The following is a 17,940-nucleotide window of genomic DNA, read 5'->3' as shown; positions in this document are numbered from 1 at the left end:
GGGAAGGGGGCGAGGGTGCTAAGAAGTGGGGTGGCCAGAGAGAGGTGGTCAGAGGGACAACAGCTGTGTTAACATGATGAGATCCCTGTTTCTAAGCCCATAGAATCCACCAGGGGCTTGCTATCAGAGCCCAGACAGCACTGCATAGCCTTTGAGTCACAACAGGTCTGAGTCCCAGCACCCCGTACAGGGCCTGGCACCATTCAGGGTCCATTTCCCGCCTGCCAGGCCATCCCTTCACCAGGACCAGGGACTGCTGGAGACCTGGAGGTGAGACCACTGGGCGCTGCACTTTCATACGGACTAGGTTCCAGGTTCCTGCAGGGACCCCTGTATCAGGGGCTCCTCGACTTAACACCTGTCTGCATAGTTTTTGTTTGTTTTGTTTTGCAGGGGATCGGGCAGGGGTGGCGGTTGATAAAGCAAAACCAGCAAACACCCAAACCACTCCTTACCATTCACAAAATTGCTAGTTCGCCAAACCTTCGTTTTTGTCCATTTATTTAGAAAAAAAATTAACATGGGCAAATGAGATACCTCAGTGTTACAACAGAGTATAGAAATGTCTAGCAATAGTCAAATAATTTGATCTTTAAATACAAAATAACCACATGAACACCTAATATACAGGTTTCATCTGAATACATATTTATTAGATAAATATTAGAGGCTGTCACATCATCTAACTACATACAGTTTTGCAAGACTAGAAATCACAATTAGTTTTCTGACCAGTTTAAAGTATGAAATGATTGCATTGTACAGAGATGTACAAAGACGATGACGTCGCTGTGGGGGTTACTTCAGGCTGCACGGTGGGTGTGTGTTCATGTGTGTGTGTCAATCACCTGCGATCATGATATCAAAAATTATACAAAGGATGAATTTGGTTACAATTTTCTTCTGAAATCCCCGTTTCTTTTCATTATTTCCATAGCACCCTAAAAACACACAGGTGGCGGGACTAGTACACTGAAGCTAAATAGTACATGTAGGTAAAATAAAAACAAAAACGGAACAAAAAAATTCCTTTCCACACAGAGTCAGAGTATATTACATGATGAGACAGATGCGGAGAGAGACCTCACAGACGCTAACAGACAGGATCTAGTTTTTTTTTCCCACATTAAGATGGAGTTCCAAGCCTTTTTGTTTTGTTCCGTAAAATAAAAACAATACACATTCCGAGGGAAATGAATGCATCTGTTAACATGTCTCTATTTCTCATTTACATATGTACACATGTCCCTTGAGTGGCTGCTGCCCGCGTCGCCCTGTCTGGTTGGGTGAGGCCGAGGGAGCAGGCGTGGAGCTCTCTGGGGGCTCAGGGCTTCCATTAGGGAGAAAGTATTAGTTCCTTAAAAAATAAAAATGGCTACAGGAATATGATCCATGGGTAAAGCTTCAAACCAAGAAGATGGGTGATTGCTTGTACTGGGCCTTCCCGCCGCCTGCTGGCGCCTGTCCATTCCGTGGAGTGGAGACAGCACCGTGCCTGTGGCCTGGGTGGACGCTTGTCATGGAGAAGTGGCTTGCTGAGGCATCGTTTTTGCTGAGGTTATGTATGGCTCCAAGTAGTCATCCAAAAGAGTCAGGGAAGCATCTCCCCGGAGTTCAGAACCGCTCTTGCTTGGGGAAGCCGTCGTCACCTGAATGTGTCACCAACTAGGGCTCGTTCCAGCCCCAGACACCTTGATGCCTACCCTCCTACCCCCACCCCACCAACCCGGCTCCAAAATCGCTCTGGAAGAGTACGTGCCCAGAGTGCAGGATGCAGGCACCGCAGGTCTGGAAAGCTCTTTGCTGAACTTGCTGGTGGAGGCTTGCTTGAGAGGGGACCCAGGAAATCCACCTCAGGGTGCTGAGCCCACGGCTTACTCAGAGACGGATGAGGGAGGTGCCCAGAGCCTGGGTTGTGGGCAGTAGATAGACCCTCTGTGCTAGAAAGCTGTGGGTAAGTTGGTGAGCAGAGTGGGGACACCCTGATAACAAGAACACACCCAGGCCTTTTTGAGACAGTCTTGCAAGGCAGGAAGCGGGAAATTCTAAGGAAGGCATCTATAGGTCTGTCTGGGGAGGGGCATCCCCAGATGGCCTGACACAGCTGGGGCTAAGGGTCACTGGTCGGAGATGGCCGCATGTGTCCCCACCAGCCAACTGGGGATGGCTCCCAACAGTGGGTAGCCTGGTCTTCGTCTAACTCACGGTACAGCCACCCATGCTTTTCATCCCTTCATCTGTACAAATGGCCCTGGTTGCTTTTTTGTTTTTGTTTGTTGTTTTTTTTTTTTAAAAAAGGGACTCGGTCTTTGTCGTTGAGTCAAGGTATTTTAAAAACACCAGCAAAGGCTATAACCAGGTCATGAAAATGTTGAATATTATCAAAGACAATACTAAAATATTCACAAAGATATTTACAAAAGCAATTCTTAAAATAATTGATTTGCATACAGAACACCACGCTGTTTGAAAAAACCTCAACAACGGGACAAAGGAAAGGGGTCGGGGAGGGACAATGGCAGCTTTCCTACAGAAAACTTTGTGCCGGGCCGTCTGGTTCAGTGACCGGAAGTCAACAGCCGGGGCCAACGTTCCGGTCAAATCCAGAGGAGTGCTGGGTGTCCCCCGGCCAACAGAGGGGGAGACAGAGACTGAAAACAGACAGTGAATGGGGGAGCGAGTGAAGGTCCCGGGCAGCAGCAGGGGAGGGGCACGACAAATTTACAGAGGAGATCCAAGCGACCCAACCGCCCAACATCACAGCCCACGTGGCTCGGGGAGCACAGGGGAGCCTGGAACAAAACGGATGCACAGAAAGCTACCCGGGGCACTGTGAGAGCGAGCGGTTGGCGGGACGGAGCAAAGCACGGAGGGTAGACCAGAGGCTGCTTCTGCTGGAGCAGGAGTGTGGGGTGAGCTTGCAAGAGCAGAGGGACACGAAGCGAGGGAGAGGCTGGCGGCCAAGAGCTGGGGCTGAGACAGCCACAGAAACACCATGCGATGCTTGATCCTGGCACACACACGGCGATGGGCTGGGCTGGAGCCCGGGGCAGCCTGGAGCACAGACCAGACAGACAGAGGAGCCGGAGAGGGAGCGACGCCCGGGGTTCCTGCTGCTGAGCCCTTGCATGCCCTGCCTTTCCACCACCCACCCTGCTGTCCGGGCGGACACGGGCACTGGGACAGAGGGACGTGGGTGTCCCACATAACAGTCTCAGAGGGGTTGTGGGGGGAGCAGAGGAAGGAAGCAGAACACATGGGGAGAAATGGTTCGCTTGCTGTCCAAGTCCAATGTTCCTCTTCTCCAAGTGACTTCGTAGCTTTGTTGCGGTCGTTTAAAAAAAAGGAGAGGCTTGGAGCAAAACTGTAAGTTGTTGATTCTATTGGACTCCAACTTTGACCGGTGGCCCCCCTCCCTCCAACTACGGGCACAATAATTTCAGCTGGGTTCTTTCTCTGCACCCCCGTCCCCCCAAGGCTGGGCCCTGGCCTGAGTCAGTGGTTCTAGGGCCATCCTGGCTTCGAGAGGCCCTGACTCCCTTTTTCCACCCATCCCCGAGCAAGAGGGTGAATGGCTCTCCCTCTCCCAAACACCAAATCTTGTCTTTTTTCTCTGCTTTCTGAGACTGTTCATAGGGTATCCTGGCTTAAGAGGTCTGGGGTCAAAGCGATAACCTTGGCCCCTGAGAGTTCTCTTGCCCAGGGGTTTGTGCTTTTCTGTGGGTGGTGGTGGTGGTGGTGGTGGTGGTGGTGGGCAGGCCGTTCTCACTGCTGCCAACCGCTGCTGCTCCTCCAAGGCTTGGGGCCGCTGGGGTCTGGGGGGCTCTCTCTCAGGGTCACAGTCACTTGGAGATGGCTCTGGGCCAGGAAGCAGGGAAGCTGGGTTACAGTTTACAAACTGGAAGAATCTGGGGGGCACTGGAGGGTCGTCTGGAAGCCGCCATCAGCGTGTGCCCCCTCCCTGGGCTGTTGCCCCATCTTGAGGGTCATCTTCAGGGCCTGCTCTGGGCGTGGGCGCCAGACCCGCACCGCCTTCACAGCGCACCCTCCTGCCCCTTGGCTCTGAAGGCCGCAGAAGGGGCGGTCAGAGGGCTCGGGCTCCCAGCGGGGAAGTGTGTGGGGCAGACGGGGAAGGAGGCCGAGTGGGGAGGGGTGGCCCCGATGCAGGGGTGGGCTTCAGTTGTTCTCAAAGAGAGACAGGAGGTCATCGTTACTATTGCTCGGCAGGTCGGGGGGATCCAGGTACGAGAGGAGCTCGTCGGGGTTTGTGAGTTCTGGAAGGAGCTGGAAGAGAAGTACAGAAGCCCAGTTGAGGTGTCGGCCGAGGGCTGGGCCAGCCCAAGGCGAGGAAGGCAGGGCACCCCCGGCCTGTTCACTTGCCCCCGACCTGCCTCCTGGGGTCCTGGCCCAAACAGGGGAGACTAAGTGTTCGTGGTCCCCAGATGCCCCCGGGCCACCATGCTGGTCTGGGGCACACCGTGCTCACTTCAAGTCTGGACGGTGGGGCCCTCAGTCCACCAGCTGGGAGGGCTCCTCAATGAACAGAGTAATCCTCATACTTGCCACAGCAACTGGGGGTCACTTGGGCCTCCCAGGAAAAACAAGTGGCTTGCACGTAAGGCTGGGTGATCTCTTTGGATCCCACCACCCCACACCTCACCCAAGAACTCCTGGGTCCTTGCTGAGCCCGTGGCTGGCTGGCAGACCAACCCTACCCTCTCCTGCGAGGTCCTTGGAATCTTCTGATCTCACGGGGGAACCCTTATCAATCTACAAGCACCTGCCCTGGCCTGGTCTGGGGAGGAGAGTCAGACAAGAACTCAAGATGGCCAAAAAGCCGAGTGAGCCCCATTCACTACAGAGATCAAGGGTGACTCCTGCTGGGGCTGGGGCGTGAGGGAAAGGAGTGATGGAGGAGAGGGCGGGCCTCCTGTCTGGGATTCTATAGAGTCTAGGGATGAGGGATGGGAGGGGCAAGTGCTGTGTCCCTCTCCCTGCAGCCCTGCCCAGCTACCCAGCACCCATCACCCAGTGTCCCCCTGCTCCACCTTCCAGATCATTCAGTTCTCAACGTGGGGGGGGTGGGAGGGGGTGATCCCTAAATCTCAGCTTCCCACTCCCACCTCAGTCACCACCACCCGCAGTGTGACCGGGGCCTCTCACAGTGAGCGATGGAGCGAGCAGAAGCACAGGGCATGGACGACACACAGACTAGAAACTGCAGACAGACATACACCAGCGACGCAGACGGACGGACCCTGTCCCTCCAGCCCCGCCCGTGCCGCGGGGCCAGAAAGTGTGGCAGACGCGGAGATGGCAAGCCGATGTGGGGGAAGGGGAAGGGGGGGACGGGTGGGGACCCTCTCGGGCTGCCTCCAGGACCAGCCCAGAGGGACTCTACGGGGGCCTGGGCGAGGCGGGGCAGGGCTGGCCTGCAGGACTGTGGCCAAGGGGACGGGGGCGGGGTCAGCAGCGAGGGGGAGGGGGCTGGCCTGCTGTGGGGTTCCCTGGTCCTGGAGCCAGGGGAGGTAGGTTGGCGGGGCCCACCCTCCGGCCGCCCACCCCTCCTCACAGCTATGCCTCCTCCACCCCGGGACTCGGGCCCTCAACACCCGCCCCTGCTCTCTGACAGGTCCCGGCGCCAGGCCTAGCCCCAGGCCAAGGCATGTGGTGACCCCAACTTACATCCAGCGAAGGCTCCGGCATGTCAGATGCTCCCTGCGCTCCGGCCTGACCCTCTAAGGCTGAGGAGGGGTTAAAGGTCAGGTCGCTGTGTGGATGGTTGCCGGGAGCGGCCTGTGGCGGTTGCCGGGGAGGCTGGGAAGGAGGAGGAGGAGCCCCACTGTGATGTAATGGAGGCCCTGACTGGCTGCTGGGGTGTGGGACGTGCAAACCTTGTTGTATGGAGGGATGGGGCTGGTCAGAACTGCCAGCGTGTGGCATCTGTGGAGGAGGAGAGAGCAGGAAAAAGAGAGGTGAGGTGACAAGGTACAGCGACGAGACGCCTGGAGAAATGAAAACCAAACCAAACCAGGAAAATAACAAACCCCCAAAACAAAGCCACCCCTCTACAAAGCTGAATGCTTTTTTTTTTTCCCTCTGCAGAGAAACAAACAAACAAAAATCCTGCCCCGGAAACCGCCCGTCAGGGAGGCTGAGGCCACGTGGGGCCGGGAGGGAGGCAGCCAAGGGCTCTGAGATGAGCGGAGACACTGAGACCTCGGGGTCCAGGCAGGCCCCTGGGAGCCCCTCTGCCTCCCTGGCCCGGACACCAGCACAATGAACAACAGCAAGGGCAGGATGGAGAAGCGAAATGGGCATGTGTCCAGGGGGCAGGGCGGTGGGCAGGAGCGCTGCTGGCGGCGTGCTGCAGGCCCGCGCTGGGCTGGCGGAGAGCAGACATGGACGACAGCATGGGGCAGGCGTGCAGCTCGGGGTGGGGGTCTGCGCCCCCACGTGGGCCCTGGGCTGGGGGTGATGCTGGGCGCACAGGCTCTGGTGCAAGCTCTGCCTGCTGCCCCAGGTAGGGTGTAATTGAGCCCATGGAAAAGGAGCAGACCCGGGGCTTCCGAATCCTGCCTGCTAGCCGCCCACCTGGGCGTCCGCGACATGCTTATCTCGTAGACAACCTAAGGGCCCACCCCCGCCCCACGTGCACAGGGGCTGTGGGTGGGCAGGGGACACAGGCGTGAGTGAGTGAGAGTTACACTTCCCCTGTTTGCTGCCTCAAGCAGTCCTGCCTTCAGAGCTCAGATCTCAGAGTGAAAGGCTGAGTCCAGGTCCTGGCCCCATCTCCGGCATTCCCCAAGCGACGGCCCCAACGCCCGTCACACTCTGCTAGTGCACAGAGCTCCCTGACGGGCCAGGCTGCTTGCTCACTTGGAATGGGCAGCCAGGTGGCCACTTGTCTCTGTGGTTTTTCATTACCCTCCTCCCTGCCCCGTCTTCTGGGCCACACAGAAATATTGACACTTCCTTCGTGGGTTTGCAAACAGCAGCCACACCATCCCGATCTCCAGAGAACCCAGTTCCTCTTCCTGTTTCTCCTAAAAGTTGTTTTCCGGGCCTTGCTGTGGGCCGGCCTCTGCCCACAGTTCGGGTGGCCCCCTGCAAGCACTGCCCCTACAGCCTGGAGCCCTGAGAACAGGCGATGTCCCCATGACCTTAAGGCTGGTGACCCTGGGGGAACATGTGTGGGATGCAGACGAAGTAAGAAGGACCAGGAGGGGCTGGAGGGACAGCCACCACGGCTGTCAGTGTGAGGCCAGCCTATGACTCCTCCCCATGCCTGCGGTGCTCCACAGTGACTGCTCTGGGAAGTGGGGGGCAGGAGAGGGCTCCACACACCTGGAGCAGCCCAGCCCCAGACAGACAGTCCCCTGGATCTGCTGACACAGCTGCCCTGCTTGGCCCTGACATCTTGCTGGAATTACCTCGGAGCCTGGAGGGGCAGGTGCTCTCTGGGGCTGCCAACACACCCGTCAACCTCCCACTTGGCACAGGAGAGGCCTTGGGTGAACGAGCGCCTGCTTGGGGCCCTCCCACTGTGCACTGTGAATCCTTCTGGCCTCGTGCTCAGCCGGGCGAGGCTGCTCTGCTTGGGCCGGTGTGGGGGGTTGGTCGCCCTGTGATTGCACCCCATCACCTTGTGCATCTGTACTTCTGGGTCTAGTCACCATCTAACACAAGCCCAGAAACGGGCGACGACAGTGCATATTTGAGAAGCATCCTGGGGGGCTGTGGAGTCAACTCACAGGCTTAGATCCCTCTGCAAAGACCCCAGGCAGCAGAACTAACAAGGTAGGAGAGAGTCTTGTTGGACAGAGGAAGGAAACACTGCCCCCACTGCCATGTTCGAGTGTTGGGAATTGTGAGGACTCAGAAGGTGCCATGTGAATATGGGGTCAGGGGGTGATCTGGGTGACTCCTGGGCATGAAATACTGAGATCCTGGGGAGCAGGGCTAGGGAAGGGGGCCAGGAGAAAGGCTCCCAGAAATCAGAAGCCCCACAGGGCAAAAAGTAACTTACAAAAACATGGCCAAAGGCCTGTGAAAGCAGCTATTTCTGATGTGGCATTCTGGGTTCCTGTGGGCAAGCTGCTACAGTGCCCCTTACTCAGAGTCCTGGTTAATAGTCGGTCCGGCTGAGAATTAGTGGCTCTGGTGTACAGGACAATCTCCTGGCCCAGTGGCAGAGCCAATTCCATGTCAAGTGTGGGGAACACAGTACAATCCAGAAGCCCCTTCCTTCGAGGCCACACCGTGGAGCATGGAGAGCCTGAAGAGGTGCCTTCGGGTGCAGGCCCAACCCCACCTCTGGGCGTGGACGAGACCCCCTGGCCCCCTCCCTCTGGCAGCTGTGACCCAGGACCTACTGCCAGGCCCTCCGTGACTGCCCCTTAGCTAAGATGAGAGACACAAAGAATAACCGAGGCCTCAGTCTTCAGCGCCTGGGCCTCGGCTCTCCCAAAACACCAACTGTGTTTCCTCCATCCAGGCACCACCAGAACTTCTGCTCCATGAGCATGAGGCCTGGGTCTGTCTTGCTTGCAACTGATACAAGGCACAGCCAGGAGGTCAAGCTCAGAGAATGCCCACTAGACCAAGTGGGATCATCCAGCGCTGCCTAGATGAGGACCTGGGGGGTGGTCAGACCTCCCACCACTGCTGCTGGGGCCACAGGAAGAGAAGGGACAGCACAGGGCACCTCACCCAAAGGGGCTTTCTCAGCGATAGAGTGTGTGTTAATATGTGAAACAGGATGAGAAGTGAATCCTTTTGGGATAAGTAGATGTCCTCACTTTTCTTTTTGAAGAAGGAGGTAATCAGACTCTCAGGGAGTAAAGTGATTGGGTTTGGGACAAAATTCTAGATGGCTGGATGGAGCTATGATAAGTCAGTGTAAGAGTGTGTAAGAGGGGACGGCATGTCTGTGTGTGTGTGTGTGCGTGTGCGTGTGTTAAGATGTGTGCCATGTGTACGGCAGTGTGTGGGCCAGCGTGTGGGGTGTGTGCAGGCATCCGCACGTATGCATGTATATGCAGTATGTATGTGCAGGTAAGAGCCTGAAGTTTCCCCCATCTGAGAACCTGATGTCCTGGGTGAAACAGCCAAATCCAGGGATGCTGTTGAGCCATGACCCAGCCTCGGTTAGGCCCCCCACTCCCTCCTGAGTCCCCAGACTCAACTCTCTGCCCTCCCCTTTGCCTGGGAGGGAACCAGGCAAACATCAGAAAGGTCCAGGGGAGCACTCTGTCCCAAACAGCCCCACACTGGGGCTGGGGGCACCGGGGAGGTGGAGGGTCATGGGCAAGGAACAGGTACTCACAGTCTCCTGCATGGGGTGACTGAGGGGCTTCTCGAGGGTGGCCATGTTGTTGGGCATGTCCGGGGGGTGGGAGAGCTGGGGGGGCCCGTGCATGAAGTCATTCATGGACGTCCCGCCGGGGTTCCCGTGGGGGAAGTCAAAGTTGCCATGGCCTTGGTAGTTGTTTCCTGGGGATGGAACCAGATGGGGAGGGGTGTTATCCAAAGGGAATATGCCCCCCCACCCGCTGCCCAGGGAATCAGAGTGTGGAAACGAAGAACCCAGGCCTAACCCCCTGCAAGGCTAGGGTCGGCTCTGGCAGCTCAGACCTCCAGGCTGTATGGTGGGGCCCAGGGTGGCCTTCTCCTGTGGTCCTTCGCATCCCCAGGTGTCTGCTGGTCTACAGCTACAAGCAGGGCCAGCGTAGGGGGACGGGGTGGGTGGGACTCCTGTCGGCAGAGGGTCCTAGAATGAGGCCCAAGTCTGAACTCTCTACAGGATTTGCTGAGCTAGCCCCCAGACCTGCTCCCCTGCAGCCACCACATGCCTGCCCTTCATCACTGGGACGACCCAGGCCCAGAGCAGGTGGCCAGAATCTGCTCAGTACAAAAGGAAGCCGTGTTAGATTTGAGAGTCCACCCTGAGAAGTTAGCTGTCTGGCCCCCAAGCCGCTGCTCCCTTCACGGTGCGGTGGCGGCGAGACAGAGGATCAGCACGCTGGAAAGCTGGGCCCCTCAGTACGCTGTGGGACTCTGGCTAGGTAGGCTAACCTCTCTGAGAAATCTGATCATCCTGAAGCCCTGGGAACCTAAGGGCAGGGATTCCGTGGGTGCTGCCATCCCCAGCCTTCTGGGGGCAGGGAGGGTGCTCTCTGGGAACCGAGGGCAGTGCAGTGCAGCTGGGCCTGACAGTGACGGTGACCTCAGCGGCTGAAGGCTGGTGCTCCAGGCTCCTGGACTCTTGTCTCTCAGAGGGTGGGAGAGTCGCAGGGACAGGGCCAATACGCAGACCATTGGAAGGAACACAGGGGGCCTGGGGAAGGGCCAGAACTCCAGGAGCAGGTGGTGGCAACGTCTCAAGCAAAGGGGCTCGGAAGCCCCTGAGATCGGCAGCTGCCGGCCCGGGAGCTCCAGGAGTCAGGAGAGGAGGCTGAGCAGGGTGGGGTGCGAGGGGCAGGAGGCTGGCTCACGGGGCAGCATCTCACACATGCCTTCCCAACTGGGTACCAACCCGCAGGGCTGGATGGAACCAAGCAGTGGGACGGAGAAGGAAGGATGGCACTGCACCCAAGGCCAGCGGTGTGGTGTTTTTGGGGGCAAGTTACCGCTGCCTCTTCACACTACAGCTTCCCTGCACCTGCCACCACCACCCCAGAAATCCTGGGCCCCTGCCATGGCTTCTCCCTCCCTCCTCATCGGCCGTCACCCACCTTGGCTGCTGTAGTCGTTGGAGTTGGTGCTCCCAGGTGGAGGCGGGAGTGGATAAGGGGATGGGCCAGGGCCCAGGGCGGCGATCATGTCCATGACATTGGGCATGATCATCTGGCTGGGACTCATGGTCTTGAACCTCTTGGAGGGGATGCCATCAGGGTCATCTTTAATGTGTAGGTCCGACTTGATGGGCACTGGCCTCCAGCTGCACGTGGGGTCGATGGTGACCTCTTCAAACTCGGAGCTGGGGGAACAAAGGGGCAGAGCTGGGGGCCTGGGTACCCGGTCGTAGACACAAGAGCCTCCCGCTTGAACAGACATTGTGATGCTCTCATCCAGGCTCCCTCTGCCCCCATTCCCATCACACTCTGCCTACAACAGAGGTATGGGAGACTTTTACATCTTTGGAGAGAAGGGGAGACTGAGGCTAGGAAAAGCAAGTGGCTGTGCGGCTGGCCCCAAAGCCCGCACTCCCGGCATGGCCACCGCTGCAGGACTGTCAGCTTCCTGCTCTGACTGAGCGTGGTCCTTCCTGGAAAGTTCATCTGCCCCCAGGTAGACAAGTCCTTAAATTTGCAGAGAGGTGAGGAATGTGGGAAAATGGTCTGCCGGCCCAGTGGGGGATAAATTATCAGGGGCAACCATGTATGCTCACCTCATACCATCAGGGCCCGCATTCTTGCTGCCCCCCCCACCCCTTCCCCGCGTGGAGAGGCCTACTTACTGTTGGATGGCATTCAGGATGCCCCACATGTACTGATCCACTTCCAGGCCCTCCAGCAGAGCGGTTTTACTGGAAAAGGAGAGGCAGGGCTTGGGCTTGGCTCCTGGACCCTAAGGCGTGGAGACACAGCCCGCTCCTCCCCAGTGTGTCCAAGAGACTCGGCGCCTGCCTCTGGGTACTACTGGGGCACCAACAGGAGAGGGCAGCTTTGCGACAGCTTGGTACAAGGGGACTATGCATTGCCCCTGTAATCTGAGCCCCTCTGCTATGCATTTAGGGCAGGTGGGAGGTGGCTGGACCCCACAGAACAGGCCCAGAGCTCCTCCCACGGCCAGGTGACTGTGCTTATGCTGAGGCCGGTGTCACTTACTTGCACACAGGACACCTCCAGGTCCCTCTCTCGCAGTTCAGCTGCAGGTATGACTCCAAATCAAAGCACTGCAGAGGCCGAGAGACAAAGACAGATGAGCCCAGGGCCCTCAGAAACCACTTACATGCAACCCGAACTGCCTCTGGGACCCTCATGAAGATGTCCCACCAGGGAGGGAGACAGGTGATGGAGAGACCCAGGGCTGGGGGGCTGGGTGGAGTGATAATTTTGCCTATTTTCTGCTGTGCATACAGCCTATGGGCCACGCCGAGTCCCTGCAACGCTGTGCCCGGCCCTCCTCATACCAGCCCTGTGCACCAGATGACCCATGGCCTCCGAGCAGCCTTCCCCTGCAGCCGCCCCTCACCAATCCTGCCCCTCTCACTGGCCGAGCCCACGCAGGGAGGACACACCCCATCTGGTTCATCAGCATGTATGAGACAAATTAGGCAACCAGACGTCCCCTGCCCCCGTTTTCCCAAGGAAAGAGCTTTTGATGGAGGGGGGCTCCTGGCCCACTATGAAGCCCTTGGGGCCTGTTGTGAGAGGGTGGGGGCTGAGGGTGTGGCTGGCCTGGCCCCAGGGTAGCTCCCACCCAATGCATCTCACCCTCTAGGGCTGCCTGTGTCTAGCCACCCAAACTGTGACTAGGCACTCAACCCACGGCCACTTCCTGAGCACGTGCTCAGGGCAAGGCCTCAAGACGAGCCGGGCAGAGATGCCCCTGCTCTCAGGCTCACATCAGCCATGGTGGCCAAAAGGGCAGTATTTCCAGCTGGCTTATGACATCTGCCAGGGCTGGGGCTGTCTAAATCCAGTTCTGGAGCCCTCTGGGGCTCCAGAAGAGGTCTCTTTAATTCTTTCTCGCTCCTTCTGAGAGAGGAAACAAAAAGAAGTGAGTGGCTACCTCTCCCATTTATAGACATCATGACGATCGTCATTATCTGTTATATTCAAAGAGTTCTGTAAGTTGGACAAGGAAACTGTCCCCATGGCCCAGAGGAGGTACTGAGGCTTAGAGGGGAAGCATGAGTTGCTATGATAGTGCATAACCAATGAAGCCTGAATTCCACATCCCCAGCACTTTCATTTTGGGGGTTGGGGTGCCATCCTCTTATTTCTAACCTTGTTACTACTTCATCTTCTGTATTGTTCACGTCTCTTGGTTCATAGGGAAGAAGCAGGTCCCACCAGTGAGGTTTACATCCATCCTAACTGCTCAGTCAAACCTCATGCTGCTGCTGCTGCTAAGTCGCTTCAGTCGTGTCTGACTCTGTGCGACCCCATAGACGGCAGCCTACCAGGCTCCCCAGTTCCTGGGATTCTCCAGGCAAGAACACTGGAGTGGGTTGCCATTTCCTTCTCCAATGCATGAACGTGAAAACTGAAAGTGAAGTTGCTCAGGCCTGTCCGACCCTCAGCAAACCCATGGACTGCAGCCTTCCAGGCTCCTCCGTCCATGGGATTTTCCAGGCAAGAGTACTGGAGTGGGGTGCCATTGCCTTCTCCGAAAACCTCATGAGACTTCCTCAAATCCAGAGAAGTTAAGTCCTGACACTTCAACAGCTCGTTGACAATACACAAACCAGATGGACCTAGCTCTGAGTACACAGAGAAGTTGCTTGAAGGGTAAATGATGTCAGGAATGAGTGAGTGAGATAGCTACTGATGGCCATGGCATCCTTCCAGGGTTGGAGACAGCCCTGCTGCCTGCGCCTGCCCCATCACCATCCCAGCGAGGTTGCAGGAGGCTCCTCCCAGGACCGCTCACCTGGACATGCTTGCAATCATGGCCTCGAGCAGGCAGCTGGATGCGCCGGAACGTGATGGGGCACTTCAGAGACACCTTGATGGCTGTCTGCTCCACGCCATCCTCCCCATTGAGGGTCGTGTTGCCCGATGAGGCCGCCACACTGCTGAAATTCCGCTTGACTGTAGAGTAGAGGCAGGAGTGGATAAGAAGGGCAAGGCTGTCCTGTACTTCCCCCACTGCCTCAAGTGGCTGATGCACACCCTGGTTCTCCATGCCCCCTAACACTGGGAGGTCTCAAAAATTGGTGCAGGGCACCTTGGCCTGGGTGAGAGGGAGATGGGCATGCTGGGGGCCCTGGGATGCCCAATACTCTGGAATGACACTCTTCAGGTGAAAAGTGTGAAGTGTCCCTGGAGGTGGCCATGTCGTCAGCCCCCCAGTCTCTGCAGTTCATGCCCTGTGTCTTCACTAGGAAGGCAGGACTTTCTGCAAAACCTGCAAAAACAGTCTGGCACTCCACTGATTTTCTGGGTCGGTGGGAAAGCCCCACAGGCACTTCTGCACTTAGTTCTGCAAGTGTGGAAATGGCCTGGCAGGATTCTAGGGCTCAGCATACGAAGAAGCACATCTGAAGGGGGTGTAGGAACATACTTCCCACTTCCTGCATGGTGCCCCCGATCCCAAGTGTCTGCACTTGGGACTCGGAGCCAAGTCCCTCCCTCTCAAGTTAGGCCTGGGCTGTTGAGGTAAGGAGTCCAGTCTGCAACTGACCTCTGTGCTTCCCCCACAATGAAGAACCCTCTTCTCCAGTTCCTCCCATCCTTCCAGGTGATCACCTCCAGGGAGCCTGTCTGGACTACCTACACCATGGTATCCTGGTTTAATCTGCCTCATCTCCTGTGATAACAGCACCGTGTACTCATCCGATTGTCCCCACAGCCCCAGAGGAGAGGCACTGGAGGGGAAGGGGGAGGGGCTGGTGCCAGGGGACCCTCAGGGCCCAGTGCTGTCAGGCTCGAGGGACAGTGCATGTGGAGAGACTGGGGTCTGGTTCCAGCCCTGAGCCCCCACTCACTTTTCGTGATACAGTGCTCTGCAGGCAGGAGTCGCTTCTTGAGCAGGCCTTGCAGCACGGAGCGCACAGAGGGCCGGTGGACCAGCTGCAGCACAAAGAGGTGGGACTGCCAAGAAAAAGCGGAGACTCGGACCCTGCCATGTGGCTCCCATGCCCACTCACTGTGCGCCAGAGGCTAAACACAGCAAAGGGCCCCACATCCACAGTGATGCCCTGCTAGGAGAGGGTCCCTGGGACCTGGGAGAGCCCTAAAGGACCAGGATGTGTCTTGGGACCTGTGATCTGGGGACCCAGAGAGGGGTCACTCCCCAGGGACAGTGGGTCTCCACCAAAGCTGACTCTGATGCTCAAATAGCAACCCCCGCCCCTCGCTCCCACCAAAGGAAGTCACAGGACACAAGGCATCAGGATTGGAGCCAAACACTTCCTACCCTTGCACCCTGCTGTTCCCCATCATGCCTACTCCACCCTTCCTGCCAGAGGATGTTGTCTTCACTCCTCCAGGAAGCCTTCCAGAACTGCCCACTCCAACAAGCCCCCACAAGCTCCTCACTCTGACAGCATCCCTAGTCCTGTGACCCCTATCTCTGGGTGGTCTTGAAGCCCCAACCCTCATGAGGGCTGGATCAGAGCTCTTTCTCCTCCAGGGGGGGCCAGCAGGCAGGGGCAGGTAAACTGCAAATTCCCAAGCAAGCCCTGAGTACCAGACCCTGATGCTGGGGGAGAGGAGCATGGCTCAGACGTGGTCCCAGATCAGTGAGTCACAGGTCAGGAGACACACACACACACACACACACACACACACACACACACACACAGAGTTCTGAGCTAGCACTCCTGGGTGATCAAGGGAGGGTGTTAACTCCAGACTTGGTAGACTTGGGTCTGGGGGAAAAAGATGATTAGAATATAAAAATTTCTTGCAAATGAGGCATGAATGGAGCCTAGCTTTGAGGGAGACACAGAACTTCCCCAGTGGAAGAAGGTGGTGGGCATGGGGGCAGGTGGTGTCCAAGAGCTCCGGGAAGAAGTGGTGCAAGGCTGTAGTGCAAGAGGGGAGAAGGCCAGAGCACGATGGCCTGAATTTCATCCCACAGTCCCGGGGGGGTGGGGGGCGAGGACAATGGCACATTTCTGGGGTACTTCTAAAGGATCACTCTGGGAGCTGTGGGGAGGGGGACCCCAGGCCATGGCTGACCCCATGGGGCGCTGAGGGTCCCCCACGCCCCACCCCCGGCACACTCACGCAGCAGCAGGCGGTGACGGTGATCTGGATGGTGTTGCGGCCTGGCTGGCACACGTGCTTGAGATGCAACGGCTTGTGGGATGTCTTGTTGTCCCCGCGCTCGATGGTGAGGGGCGTGGCGTTCACGCTGACCTGCACCGAGGCCGGCCAGTTGGTGTTCATCTGCCGGTCCTCATGGTGGTAGCACTTGAACTGCAGCTCCAGGTCAGACCTGGGGGTGGGGCTGAGGCTCAGGGCGGCTCTGCTAGGGGGCTGCCCGGGGCTTCCAGGATGCCTGGCGGGGCCACACACCTCGGCCTCATCACAGCCCCCGTCAAGTCGCCCAGGACTCCGTCTTCAGCCATAAAGTCTCCCCCGACCGCCTCCTCTCTCCTCTCTCACCCTGGACATTCCCACTGCCCAGGCCCCCCAACCCCATCAAAACGCACTCCAACAATCCCAGTTCCCCCAGGACTCCCACACACTGTTTAACCATAGCCCCACGGCTCTGGCCACTGTCTCCCAGCCCCCTGCATGTAAGGACAGAGACAGAAAGGACACCAACTCAACGAGACCAGCTGGAAGACTGATTATGTCCTAGGCTCCTGTGGAAGAAGCATCCCAGGCCAGGGCCATGTCTGGTTCAGTCCCCCCATTCCTCTCCATGGTGGGCCCCAAGGACACGGCCCTGAAAGAATCCCCACAAACCCAGCAGGGACCACACATGCGTGAAAGGTGAGCAGGGGCAGTAGCCAGGGCACAGGAGGTCTCGGGTGAGGCTATACACAGGTAAGGAGGGGTGGGTGACCAAGGCCCCTGCATGGGTGTCTCTCCTGCCTGAGTGTGCTCCCACACCCTTACGCTCACCCTGGCTGTCTCAGGCCTTCTCTGCAGCCTGATCAGCCTGATCAAGGCAATGGGCCAGCTGCGTGTGCACAGCTGTGTGTACACAGGTGTGTGTGTACAGGCAGCCACTCAGCTCAGACACATCTCATGCCCTCAAGGTGCTCATCGGGCAGCTGAGTTCTGGCAGAGAAGGGACACCAATGGGTTCTGGTGTCTAAGAGGTCCGAGCCCAACTCCCAGTTCTGCTTCTTGCTACCTGTGAGGACTCACCCAAGCTAACCACTTCTCTGGCCTCAGTTTCCTCACTGTCAATGGGGCAAGCAATGCCCGCTCATAAGATCAAAGGAGATCAGGTACAGGAGGCTCAGAACACAGAGCCTGGGCTAGCAGGGGGCCTCTAGACCTGACACTCCAGTGCTGGATGTTTGAGCAGCAGCCCCATCCAGTGGCCAGCTGCTTGCCTGGTTCAGGAAGGACCCAGCCCTGCTCCTGCACCTGTCTATATTCCTGGCTCTGGCCACATGAGCCACGGTCAGGGGCCAGCTTAGAGTCCCTGCTGGAATATCCTCCTTCTCAGCCTTTAGGTCTCGGCTAGCCACCGTTTCCACTGGGAATTTGTCCTTGAGCACTTGCTCAGGACCGGGGTGAGTGACAGCTGATCCCTACACTTGGGCCCCTACGCCAAGGCAGCTTTGTCTGTCTCCTAGGCACCTGCAGGTTTCCCATGACATCCCCAAGGCCTTGCACACAGCAGGGCCCAGTCAGTGATGCTGAACAGGTGACGGTGTCAAACAGATGCTGTTACCACCTCTCCCAGGCAAGGCCAGGGCCCAGATGTCAGCCTCAAGGCCGCCTCCACCTGGCGTGGGCTGTGCCGCACGCTTACACTCACCTCCACATCAGCGTCTGATGGACCGTGGGCCGCAGGTGAAAGACGTGGTTGCTGACGGCCAGGTTGTGCTCCAGGCGGAAGGGCTCCAGCACCACGCCGTCCCGCACGGGGAACGTGAGCCGCAGCTCGTCATTGTGGTTGGCTGCACAGGGGAGGAGCCGGTGAGCCGCATCGCCCTGGCCGCCGTGGCACATGACATGCGCCCTTGGCTGCATGCCCTGCGTGTGTGTGTGTGAACAGGGCCACAGCAGCCGGGCTGTGTGGTTAAGGGCACACCAGACAGCTCCTGGCATCTTCCGGTTCACTGGACCCCATCCT

The 17,940-nt window shown here is 57.8% G+C and overlaps 1 protein-coding gene across 4 annotated transcripts in view; it reads right to left on the bottom strand.

The window, feature by feature from the left end:
- Positions 1-625: 625 nt before the first annotated feature.
- The window catches only part of ZMIZ1 (zinc finger MIZ-type containing 1), a 151,035-nt gene continuing 133,720 nt past the window's right edge, over positions 626-17,940 (bottom strand). For all 4 annotated transcript variants that reach the window (XM_055537375.1, XM_055537392.1, XM_055537385.1 and 1 more), the window contains 11 exons: positions 17,623-17,764; positions 15,906-16,116; positions 14,660-14,765; positions 13,603-13,763; positions 11,832-11,899; positions 11,462-11,530; positions 10,737-10,981; positions 9,637-9,756; positions 9,329-9,495; positions 5,686-5,943; positions 626-4,284 (listed from right to left, as the gene is read on the bottom strand). In XM_055537375.1, the coding sequence (XP_055393350.1) occupies positions 4,177-4,284; positions 5,686-5,943; positions 9,329-9,495; positions 9,637-9,756; positions 10,737-10,981; positions 11,462-11,530; positions 11,832-11,899; positions 13,603-13,763; positions 14,660-14,765; positions 15,906-16,116; positions 17,623-17,764 (1,655 nt within the window). In that variant the 3' untranslated portion in view covers positions 626-4,176. The remainder of the gene's footprint in view (positions 4,285-5,685; positions 5,944-9,328; positions 9,496-9,636; positions 9,757-10,736; positions 10,982-11,461; positions 11,531-11,831; positions 11,900-13,602; positions 13,764-14,659; positions 14,766-15,905; positions 16,117-17,622; positions 17,765-17,940) is intronic.

The sequence above is a fragment of the Bubalus kerabau genome, chromosome 1 (assembly GCF_029407905.1).
Source record: "Bubalus kerabau isolate K-KA32 ecotype Philippines breed swamp buffalo chromosome 1, PCC_UOA_SB_1v2, whole genome shotgun sequence".
In the NCBI taxonomy this organism is placed as follows: domain Eukaryota; kingdom Metazoa; phylum Chordata; class Mammalia; order Artiodactyla; family Bovidae; genus Bubalus; species Bubalus kerabau.
The sequence above is the reverse complement of the archived record's forward strand: the minus strand, read 5'-3'. Positions and strand labels throughout refer to the sequence as shown.